The sequence below is a fragment of the Pyrgilauda ruficollis genome, unplaced genomic scaffold (genome assembly GCF_017590135.1).
Source record: "Pyrgilauda ruficollis isolate IOZ18807 unplaced genomic scaffold, ASM1759013v1 scaffold12, whole genome shotgun sequence".
Classification (NCBI taxonomy): domain Eukaryota; kingdom Metazoa; phylum Chordata; class Aves; order Passeriformes; family Passeridae; genus Pyrgilauda; species Pyrgilauda ruficollis.
Window position 1 is genome coordinate 16,249,309 of NW_024510321.1, and position 12,476 is coordinate 16,261,784.

A 12,476-nucleotide genomic window follows, 5' to 3' on the forward strand; every position below is an offset into this window, starting at 1 on the left:
TTCGCGTGAGTTTTAGCAAGCTCACAAAGTAACAGATTTTGTATTACCTAAGGTAAATAAACCTTACATACTTTTTACATACTCACCTTATGTTCATATATTTCAATTACAAAACAATTAAGTAGAAAGTTCTTTCACTCTGAAGGAAATGGTGTACTTTAAAAATCTGCATCTTGAGAAATTATTGACGGGCCAATGCATCCTATGCATTAGGTAGTCCAGTTCTGTTCTTTAGCCAGTGCACTGACTAAAAAACATCAGTACTCCCTTAAAGAGCTAAGACCTCTAGACTCAAATTCATTTTAAAGTTTACCCCAGATTAACTTTATGGCACATAAAGACACTTCTGTTTGCAGCTAAAGGGAATACCTTAACAGTCCAAACAAAAGCATCAGTTCAGCCTTTTAAAAATGTACAACCTTCTTTTCCATGTTATAGCAACAAACATTTTTACCTTGAAAAAAGTTGGGTTTTTCCCTAAAGTGAAATAACATTCTCAGTATTGAGGATAAAAGATAACTACTTTTCAAGTTCTGCATACATAAAATTTCCAATTCACGTCAAAGCAGAAGCTGTGTTACTGCTTAACAATCAGTACCTTGCTGAAAAGGGCTAGCTGCAGTCACAGTTGTTCCTGGATTTCTTCCAGCACCAGGCTTTCTTCCTCTCTGACCTGAGCTGTGACCTGCAGATTTCTTCCCTTTGCTCTCTGACCCTCTAGCCTCTGAAGAATCTTTTCCACTTGAAACATGTGTAGGAACTTCCTGGAAATTTGCATTTGTAAATCGAGCTGAGGTATCTTCCAACCGCTTCAAGGAGCCTGACATGGAGTTGTTGCTAGTGCTTGTGTATGTCTGGCATTTTAAAAGAGAGAAGAAATTAAAGAAACAAGTCACACAAAAAACTCTAACAACTGTTTAAAGGACCTCATTCTTTCAAATGAACACAGAAGCGTTCAAATACTACTGTAACTAGAAACAGCAGGAATGACAGCAGCTGGACTCTGAAGATTCTCAGCAAACAATGAAGTACATAAAACATCATTTTGTGCAAAAAAATGCAAGACGGCTTTGGTTGAAATTTTTACTTCACTAAGGTAAATGGAAAAATCTCATGGGTATGGTCTTTATTGACTATTTAAACAGGATATTGTTATTTTCTGCTTAAAATTAAAAATTAGAAAATAAACTTTTAATGCTTTTCTGAACATACAATCTTATGCCTTTTTTGTTTAACTGGAAATGTTGTTCCATCAGCAGTGGAACTGTTGAAGGTGTCAAAACGTAAGAATTTGGAATTTTATGACTTTATAGCCTCAACACCAAACCAAAATCAGCTCCCTGGCATATGAACCATCCCCCATTCATCCAATTCCTTAAGAATCACCAAGCAGACACATGAGACAGCTGACCGAGACACACTTAACTACAAACCCACTCTCTGACACGTACAAAAACAACCCTGAGCTCCCAATGCAACCCCTACCCACCCCCAAGCTTTCTAGCCCTTTTCCTACACTCATATACTCTCCACAGCGCTTTCAAAACATTCATCTTTTGGTCCATTATTTGTCTGTTAAATTTTACCAGAATTGTTCCTACTGGTGAACAATAATCAAAAGAGGTTTCACAGAAAGTAACTAGGTGGGCAGGGAAACTGCATGCACAATATTAGGAAACCATACAAGGGAATATTATTGTTCTCATGACTGAAAAAAATGTGGAGTTGTGGTAACAGAATTTTAATAATATAAGAAAGAAAATGAAAGCAAAATCAGGTAAAAGAAAAAAAACCCTACTGTTATTTATACTCAAGACACCTAGTAAAACAGCTTCTTTTAAAAATATATAGATCAAACCTAGAAACTACTCATCTGTTCAAAACGAGCTTGTCTGTTTTCCAGTTCTCTACAGAACAGAATTTAAAATAGTATCTACAGTCATCTCCATTAAAGACCACACAAACACATGCCTCTTAAAATTGATCATACACACTCATTTTCCCTGTCCCAAGTGGGATGCTTGCTGAATTTAGGCCTACAACAGAATGCTTCTTCATCTTTACAGAAAGATTTGTATAGCAGCTGTACAAAGTTTTCCATATTTTACTAAAATAGCTAAGACATTTACATAAACCTTACTTTTCAACTAGAAGACAACTACATATACAAGCTGTGAGGAAAGCAAATACTTCAATCTATTTGCATACCAGGCCAGGCAATGACAAGTAGGCATTAATTTGCAAACACTGTGCTGTGATTTGGTTTGACTGCAAGTCTGAACCCCACTCCTGGGCAGATTTTGAAGAATATGCATGCACAACACAGTTCCGCTTTGAAAAATTTTGCTCCCACAGCTATTTGCATTGCAGAAGGTGCTATAAGGTGTACTGAAATCTACATGCTTACTCAGAGAATCATAAACACTAACATGATGAAATACACCCTAAGCACAGAGAGCTACTGTCATTTTTACGCTCTCCATCTATCACTCTGTGCATCCTGAAGAGCTACACCATCCATCTGCAGCAAGTCTTAAAACTTCTGGGGATTTATGGCAAACACTCAATAATCAGTCTTGGCTGGCTTCAGGACTGACCCAATGCTGGCCAGGGCTGAGTCCATCAGAAATGGTGGTAACACCTCTGTGACATGCTGAAGAAGGAAAAACAAAAAAGGGTTATTGGGCAGATGTAACTGCGGCCAGACAAGGACCAAGAACATGTGAGAGAATCAACTCTGCAGACACCAAGGTCAGTGAAGAAAGAGAAGGAGGAGGTGCTCTAGGCACCAGAGCTGAGATTCCCCTGAATCCCATGAAGACCATGGTGAGGGAGCTGTGCCCCTGTAGCCCATGGAGATCCATGGGGATGCAGAGATTGACGTGCAGCCCATAGAAGGAACCCACATCAGAGCAAGTAGATGCCTGAGAGGAGGCTGTGACCCTGTGGAGCAGTCTCCTGGCAGGACCTGGAGACCTGTGGAGAAAGGAGCCCATGCTGGAGCAGGTTTCCTCATAGGACTTGTGACCCTGTGGGGGATCCACACTGGAGGCAGGCTGTGTCCGAAGGACTGCACCCTGTGGAGAAGGGATCCATGTTGCAGCAGTCGGTGGAAAAGCACAGCCCATGGGATGGACTCGTCATGGAGAAGTTTGTGAAGGACTGTCTCCCATGGGAGTGATGCTGGAGCTGGGGGAGGACACTTCTCCTTAAGCAGCTGCAGGAGCAACCAGTGACAAACTGACGACAACCCAAAATTTTTTACCAGGAGTAAATATGGAGCTGACGGCTCCTTCCAACTAAGAAGGCAGGCACAAGAAGCGACAGCAAAGAATTCAAATTCCTAAGTCACTGTAGTTTGTCTTCAAACATTCTATATCTATGTCCCAAAAGTGAAAAAATGTAGTGCTACTACATTAATCAAAGAGTAGTCAGGCATTTCTTATTTCAAACTTAACTGATTCAGACTGAACAACATTTGCTGCAACATTACAGGGATGCACAAAAGTGCCTCTCAAAATAGCAGGGGCTGGAACCTCAGTAAAATTTCTTGGGAATAAATTCTGCAGAACAAACAAGCAATTCAACTACACTAAAAGAAGGTAAATTCAGTTTTCATTATTCTACCTAAAGAAACCACTCATCCAGATAAAAATATGCTTTAAGACATCACCTGCATAAATGGTCATTACCACTGGATTTACAAAGGTTTAACATCTTTAAAAAGGAAAAACAAATTTCATTTCAAATTTCAGTTTCCTCCACATGAACATTACGGTAGCAGAAGTGATTATATGTCACAATTAATTCATGCATTCAATACAAAGAAAGAGTGCTGTGAAACAGAGATCAGGTTCAAAACAATTCTAGCAACTCCAGGTAAAAGGACACATAAAAGTAATACATTAATGCAATATTCTGAACCAAATATTCATTTTAGAAAAAAATAAAGCTTGTTTCATTAACAAAATTTCAAAGTTTTGAGGAACACATTACAAGTTTATAATCTAGAAAAGCAAATTCCTGTAAATGGCGTTAAAAGGACTTAGAAAAAACATTAATTGAAGGAACTAGCCACAGCAAACAAAACAAAAAAAAAAAAAAAAAAAAAAAAATCACTTCCATATATCCAGTAGATACTTTTTTAAAAGACATAATTGCACTTAAGAACTTCTGAACACCAATTTTCCAATAAAAACACCAGTAAAAAGCTGAACACCAATCTTCCTGATGATTTGAACCACTATAAAAAATGTCAATAAATGAAGCAAACAGGTTAGGTAAAGAAAACCCACATGCAAAAGATTAAATAAAAAAAAACTAAAAGGGCACGACAATATTCAAATTCCAGAATTAATTTTCTGTTTTAGTTTAATTAAGTTATAATTTAAGTTCTAGAATTAGAGATTTTCTAACTTTAGTGTTTGCTAACTTTAGTGTTTGCTCTAGCTCATCCCTGTGACTATCCACAGAAGTAAACCTTGTAATTAGCAGAAAGATAGGGAGGACAAAGCAATTAGAAATAAGCTTAGCAGAAAAACAGAATCTAACTGTGTCTTTGGCATTAAAAGCATATTCCCATAGGCAGGATGCAAAAGATAATATTTCAATATATTTTTTAACTTTTACAGAAAGATACAATAATATCACTTATTGTAAAAACTTATGATGATTAGATAATCAAAGTACAAGAGGGATATAGTTCAAGAAAATTAAGATCTACACAGTATAAAAACTAAACAAAGGTTGTAAAGTTTAAAGGAGTTTCCATACAAGTTTCCATGAAGCCTCTCTTACAGGCTATGAATTTTAGAAGTTGTCTCAGAGTCAAAAGGAGTAATGCTTAGGGCAAATTAATAAAATGAAATAACCAATCATGTGGACCAGTCAATACTACAACCTAATCTCAACAGAAACTGTCACACTCACTGACTGCAATCTCTAATTGCTCTTAAATCAAACCAGCAAAGTGATAAATTGATTCTACCTTTTCTTCTATTTTTTTTTTAACAGAGAGTTATTGAGAGTTTCAGAAAACCACTGACTACTAAGTCTCACTTGACACACCAGCATCAAAGAGAATACAGCAGAACAAGAAACAAGACTCTCAACAGAAGTGTGAGCTACTAATAATGGGATGTTAGCAGATATGAATTCTCAAGTTAATAATCTTACTATGGAGAATAAAGAAATATGCAAAGCATACTAAAAATCTAACTTTCTTGGATATTATTCTTGAAATTGACACCACTAGTTGAGAGAATACTTCCAGAGACCAGAGAAAGTTGGTATTCAATTGTTTCACCCCATCCTGATGAGGTCTTGGCGTACCATATACAAACACACATTTGTTGAATGTAACACCTCAGCAACCAAACCACACACAGTTAACATAAGCCTCAACACCTTACACAATGATCTGTGTAAACTAAGCACAGTTCAACTCAAACCATGATTCCCTGACTCTGATGTCAAGCATCACCACATGAATGGGACACATTCTTTCTAACTCTGAAATCAGAAAACCCGTTTCTCAGTAGTACTGCCCATTCTGTAACACCAACATTAGTGTCATTTCATTGGTGGATAGCAAAAGTGATTGTTGCTGAGTACAATGAGAACTGTCATTAATTAGCCCCGTAAGTTGCTGCTAGAATTAGGTATTTTCTAACACATCAACAGAAAGGTAAGGTCAGAGAACATAACAGAACAATCTGCTAATAAGGCAAATTATAAGTGTATGAAGTGTGAGCTGTAATTTCATAACTACCAGTTTTAAATGCTTACAGGTTCAGTGTCAGCTCAGCATACACAGTGAATTCTGAAGGAAAGACTTTCTAAAACTTCTCAGATTATTAAATATACCTCAATTAAGGAAAATTTACTGGAGTATCACTGGCACCTGAATCGAAATTTAGGTACAAAACTCTTTGCCTTTCTCCATATCATAAACCTTCAAATATTTTAGGATTTTACATTACAGGAAAAAATACCAAGAGTGCTGGATAACTATAGGATTTATACCATTATAAAGATCCTGTATAGATAGTGGAATGATTACATCATGAAATTTTGACATAAGTAACTAAAGTGGAAGAGAAAAAACACATTGACTTACTTTTTCTGTAGTTACAGTAAGAGATGGAACCAAAGATGGTGAGGACTCCGACTGCTTCTTATATTTTTGCTTGTGTTTATCTTTCTCTTTATATTTCTGTAAGTTGCAAAAGACAATAAAAACTAAGTTCAGCTTCACCCTTAACATAACCCAATCTATAGTGCATCAAGTGTTACCAAAACTGAAGAGATATGGCAATAATGTCCAGTGCTATTTGGAAAACACATTAATGCACTGAATGTTTTATAATATAACTTTATAAAGCAAATCAAGTATTTATATTTGTTTTCAAAGTGCACAAACTGAAATTCTCCAGTAATAACCGGCATTTATGAATGCACTGTTTTTAGTATAACCCATCTTTACAATAATCACTTAACAAAAGAAACTGGACTAAAAACAGAGACATGGCCTCTGTTTCAAAGATCTCCGTTGATTTTTCATCAAAGATTTCTATCTATCCACTTCTCTGCACCTGCACAGTGTTTTTTGTTGGGATACTAATGTAAATTAATGCAAGGTTTTAGCTTTGGCTCCCCTACTGACATCTCCACGCATAAGAATAGGAAATCTGATTTAGATTTCTTTTCCAAAAAAGGGACATACATTTTACAGACTAAATAAGTATTTTCCATGGTAAACTGAATAAAATATCAAAGCTATACAAATCAAATGTGCTTCCTGAAAGAGCTGAGACTGTAATCAGTTTTTTAATTTTCATTTCTTAAACATGAATGAAGCATTGGCAGTGTGAACAAAACTGTGCCAACAGAGAGAAAATAACTTCTTATCCCAGACTCCTTATAGTATAACAGAAGTCTTTCATACTGGCAGAAATAAATTTTTGGAGGATTACAGAATCAGACCCAAATTGTATTTGTTTGAATAGTTTAGATAAATACTTTACAAAAATAGCGAGTCTGACAAAACTAACAATTAAACTTAGAACACAGAAGATCAGTATTTTTTCCAGTCTAATCATAAACAAGTTCTTTTTTCCTTAGCAATGTAATATGGTTTACTAAGACACAATCTGTGTCAGAAGATGCACAGAAACTTCAGCTGGTAGAGAAAGTTACTTAAAGCTAATGGCACTCAAGTATTTCATCTCTTTAATTATATTTTTGTGGAATTTTTGTGAACTAACACAAAACTCTGCAGAACAGCACAATGTACAGCTATTTGTTCAGACTGCTTCCACAGAGAGCTAGTAAACACATGCAACCATATGGATGGACACGAGGGGTTTAAAAATCCCATTGAGCAGCTTGATAAGATGTGTAAGTCTAAATAGCCATACGAGAACTCAGTAACTGTTTTGAATCTTAAAAACTACCCACGCTGATCTTTCTCTAAATATGAAAATGATTGTCCAAACTTTCAAAAGAACATCATTTGCTCAACAGCAGCTGCACAACTACTCTCACCAAACACCAGGACGAGATGCAGTATGCGCATACTCTATTCAGGTATGACCAAGTATCACCTTTCTATTTCTGTCACAATGGAAGAATTATCAGAAACTTATTTCATGGAATCAGCCTGAGAGAGTAAAAGAATTAATTTTAAAATTCTCCAGTAAAGTAAAATTAGTTAACTGACAACCTAGATGCAAAGCTGAAAGCAAAACACTTTTATCTCTACCTTTATGAACTGCAAATACCAGGTTAGACTTAGAGATCATCTTGTCTCTAACCAGCCCAAATCCATTTAACTAAACTAATTTTGCCAGGAATGAAATACAGTTTAACTAAGAAAGTTCATAAATCAAGTAAAAAAATTATCAGCACCAAAATATTATGGAAAACTATACTTGCTAAATACAACTCATAAAGTCCTTTTAAACCCTTGTACACTTCTTAAAAGACAGATACACTTTAAAAAGCTGACAGTCTGGGGTTTTTACATACTCAAGTGAACCTGTTTTTTTTTTTTTCCACTCTGCCATATGGATAAAAACATAGAGTTTTTCCCTTCATAATAAAGTGAGCATGTGTCATAATTACAATGGCATACACCACAAGGTAGGTTTTAAAATTTTAAAACCTAATATAGGCTTGTTGAAGGAGCTTTAGATCAGGGAGGCTGTGTTTGCTTTCTTTTGTGTTTTTCTCAAGGAGAGAACTACAATGGAGAGGAAGGATTCAAATGCACTGCAAAGTCTTTTCAATAACACCTTAAATGTAACAGTCCCCAAAGTGCTACACATACTAACAGAAAAGCAAGCAGGAATCAAGGAAAAACAGAAGCATCTACACCAAGACTGCCACGTTATCCACTGGTTCTCTTAATACAAAAGACTTTCACCAGTGCTAAGCTACCAAACTTACTACATCACCAGTGGATGTGTCTAGAAAAACTTGAGTAACAATTTCACTGAACCCCAGATAAGCTTCAAGAAGGAAGCTATGGAATGGCTAACCAGTGCCTGACTTTCTTTGGCTTTCTGGAAAATTCAAATCATCCTAAAGAATTTTTTTTTAATTTATAATTTTGGAGCCAAAGGGCAATGACTTTAATACACTTTAGGATGACACTTCACAATAATAACAGTAAACAATAAGAAAACTTTTAAATGAACATGTTTTACAATCTTTTCTGTTGACTTTTTAGTGTTCTTTTATTTCCAGTGTTAATTTCATCTAAAAGGCAAAGAACAATAAAATTCTAACCAAAGGAACACTTAGAAGGACTTCAAATTACATTCTGTAACATACTGAAATCAACAGCAGTCCCAACACATAAGGAGGTGTCAGGAAGGACAAGGGACACAAGAACAGCAGGAAGGAAGACGGCATAAACAACTCAGTGTCTGCAAAGAATATATCTGATTTCTGTAAAGTGAAGCATCAGCAACTACATTGAATTCCTCCCCCAGATCCAAACCACCAAGACAAAGTTTGCCAGGACAGCTTACCAATGTTACAGCTTTCCACTGAAAGCCATTGCAGGGGTAACCCATCCAAAGGCCTTCTGCATCCAAATATCTCAATCACAAGACATCTGCTGTCCTTAACTCCACATTTCCTCCTTCTTTTAGGTTATATCTCCTCTCACCATTTTTTTTTTCTTTTCTTTTATTATCTTTTTTCTTCCCAAGGAAAGCTGAGAAGCATTACTTCTGAATGTGAATTGACTTCAAATGCATACAACATAAAAGAACTGGAAAACACTGCAGGAAAATCTTTGAAAGGAATGCTCAGCTTTTACACTGATAACAATAAAAATTTCAACAAGCTGCTGAGACTGCTGAAGAGGCATAGCTCCTACAAAATGAATTCTTGCAGTTGCACCCTCTTCTACCACAAAGATGCATAAAAAGTGTAAGAAGAGTTCTGAAATATCCACTTTAGAATTCAGAAAAGGATTAACAGAGGGACATGAATTCCCACAATATTTAACAAATATGACAGCTTTCAATCAAGTCTGTCTCAAAGGCCACACAAATTAGCAATCTTCCCTACTGCCACAAAACCAACAAACTGTTAGCTCCCAATGGAGAACTCTGCATGCTTCACTTTTGTAAGATCTCTATTCAGTTACAGCTCTAAAAAAACTCCAAAAAAAGGTAGCAACAGCTCACCAAGATAAACATTCATCCATAAAACCACTTGGGAGTCCCCATTCTAAGGAAGGTAATGGTATCAAATGTCTGATCTTTTACAAGCTTTATGTAAGGAAAATAAAGGACAGAAATTACTCTTAACAAGGACTGAAAATAATATTGCTAGTGAGTGAAAGCTAAGGGAGCATTAAGGGCAAGCAGAACACACATATCCCATTTATATACTTAGGAATGAGTTCAGATGTTCCAAACTCCTGTGCAGAGCTGATAAATGCAATCTGTACATTCTGTAAAACCAAGATTTAGCAGAAGACACAATTCCAAGGAACAATATATTAAAAAATAAAGGGCCAACAACAAAATTGACAAAGGAAACTTTAATCTTGGTTCTCAAGATCAGATCCAGGCAGTTCCTGAAATCTTTCTTACTGTAAGAAAAAAATAAGGTGTGATTGCCTTGCAACTATTGGGTAAGCACCTGTAACAAAACTGGTCCTGAACAACTTGAAGAGCCCAGATTTATGGTGCAGCTAAATACTAATACAAAATGCCTCGAGTTCATGCATCATGATTAATCAGAAAGCTTTATTTCTCACCAGGGATCTCATTTTTGGCTTTTGTTTCTTACCTAAAAAATTATGTAATCCCATCTTCACTCCAACAGCTACATGTTGCTAGATAACAAAACAAATATGGTGCAAAATTTCTGGAATTCTACAGCACCTGCTGTGCATTGCTTTCTTGTAGAGCAGGGGGCAGAGGATTGAAGAAGGGGATGGAAATACATTCTGATTGCTTCTGTTTCTCCCACAAAGATTCCATCTACAAAATTATTACATAATATGACTTCACAAATACACTTTGGTTCCAATTCTTCATTTTTTTAGCTCATTTACTTGTTTCATCACTCTGAAGACCAACATTTGCTCATTCATTTTCTTTAACTTACTTTCAGAGAACATTTGTCAGACTAGTGAAAAAGACCAGCATCTCATCAAAATATCAAATTAAGGATGCATGTGTAACTATATTTTAGCTTTGATCTGTTACTAGGAGAAGAGATGTAATAAAATGTACCTTTTCAAACTTTCGACTTCGATGTTTGGAAAAAATGAGTAACACAAGTGAACAATTGTTCACTTCTAATGAACTAGAATTTCTTCTAGTACAGAAGAAATAAATGAGTTCAGCTTTTCCTTTAAATGGCATTAATAATTCATAACATTTCCACATGGAAGTATCATTTAACTTGTTGAAGCTATTTACACCTATTTGCAATTCATTTTTGTCTGAGGAATGCATAGCCTTCTTGAAAGGGGTTTCTACAGGAGTTTATTTGATTAAAATACATTCCGAAGTTCAGCATTTAACAGTTCACTGTTACAAAATAAGAAAATGGTTTTCTGACCCACTCTCACCTTTCTCAGAGTGCTTAGCTTGTCAGACCTCCCGTCTGCCCACTCAAACTGCTGAACAGCAGCAACAGAAAACCAAGTGGAGAATTTTGTTGTTTTAGTGAGCTACATTAGTTCTGTGAAGGAACATGAAAGATGGACAGTAACAGGCACAAGAGACAGATGCAGAACAGAGAAGCAAGAGCTCATGAGTTCAGGGAACAGGAGATTACTGTTTTGGGAGAATTAAAACACATGCACACTATCAGCAACCACCAATGCTTACTCCTTCAAAATCAAACTGCTTGGGCTGACCTTGAATTACTGCATTTTTATGCTTTCTCTATTACAGAAATCCTTATCCTCCACTACCTTTGGCTGTTCCAAGTTTTTAAACCTCAACAACATTTTTAAATCTACTTTCCTTATTGATTATTATGCAAAATCATCTGAATGCCTAAATCCCTCATTTTCCAGCTGCTGTTTGACGTCCTCAAATAATTTTAATGTATCAGAATGCTCTATTAGCACAGAGTACTCATATTGGTTCTTTTGTCATTTATAGATTTTCTGCACTTTGTGTCACCAAACACTGTAAATTCTGAGCTGTCACATCACAACCAGCATCCTCAATGGAAAGCTGTGCATAGTTCTTGCTCGCTCCAAATAAGAGGCCAGATCTGCTTGGCCTCTTATTTAGGACTAGTAGCTACTAGTAATATAACCATAATAATAACTGCAGAATGAAAGATATTCACAATCCCCAAGTTTCAAACTCAAATCCTAATACACCTTATTTTTGTAAGAACAGCCCTTTCTCAGCATCCATCTAGCTAGCATTTCAAACAGTAGAACCCACAGCAGAAAAATTCAGTGCAGCAGCAGTGCTGCTGCAGTCACAGTAATAAAAGGATACAGGCATGGGAGAGGTAGGACACTACTGCCAGCATTATTCATATACATTCAGCTCTAAGCATAACACTTGTTCTTAAGAACCAGTTCTTGATTCAATTACTTAAATACTCAAAAGCCTCACTTAAATACAGGAATAATGATCATAATTTTAACTGTCAATGGTAAAAAGACTCAAGAATCAATTATAAAAATGCCATCCAAAGCTTCTATGAGGTGCAGGACTACCAATACTTACACAGAATGAGCTACTCCTCTGACATTTAACACTAAAATACACTGCTTCTGTTATTTGCAGATTAATATTAATTGTTAGTAATGGATATGCAGGGCTGAACAGTTGAGTAGCACTTTATAAGTTAAAAAATGGTGCAAGATTAACTAAATCAATGCAACTATGTATTGTCAGTGCTCACCTTCACTCCCATAAAAATTACAAGTTTGAATTACGTATTATGTGAATACATACTGTGAAAAGCTCCACTGT

The 12,476-nt window shown here is 36.0% G+C and overlaps 1 protein-coding gene across 6 annotated transcripts in view; it reads right to left on the minus strand.

The window, feature by feature from the left end:
* MLLT10 (MLLT10 histone lysine methyltransferase DOT1L cofactor) overlaps positions 1-12,476 on the minus strand; it is a 121,181-nt gene that overhangs the window by 57,504 nt on the left and 51,201 nt on the right. For all 6 annotated transcript variants that reach the window (XM_041486669.1, XM_041486697.1, XM_041486688.1 and 3 more), the window contains 2 exons: positions 6,119-6,214; positions 599-854 (listed from right to left, as the gene is read on the minus strand). In XM_041486669.1, the coding sequence (XP_041342603.1) occupies positions 599-854; positions 6,119-6,214 (352 nt within the window). The remainder of the gene's footprint in view (positions 1-598; positions 855-6,118; positions 6,215-12,476) is intronic.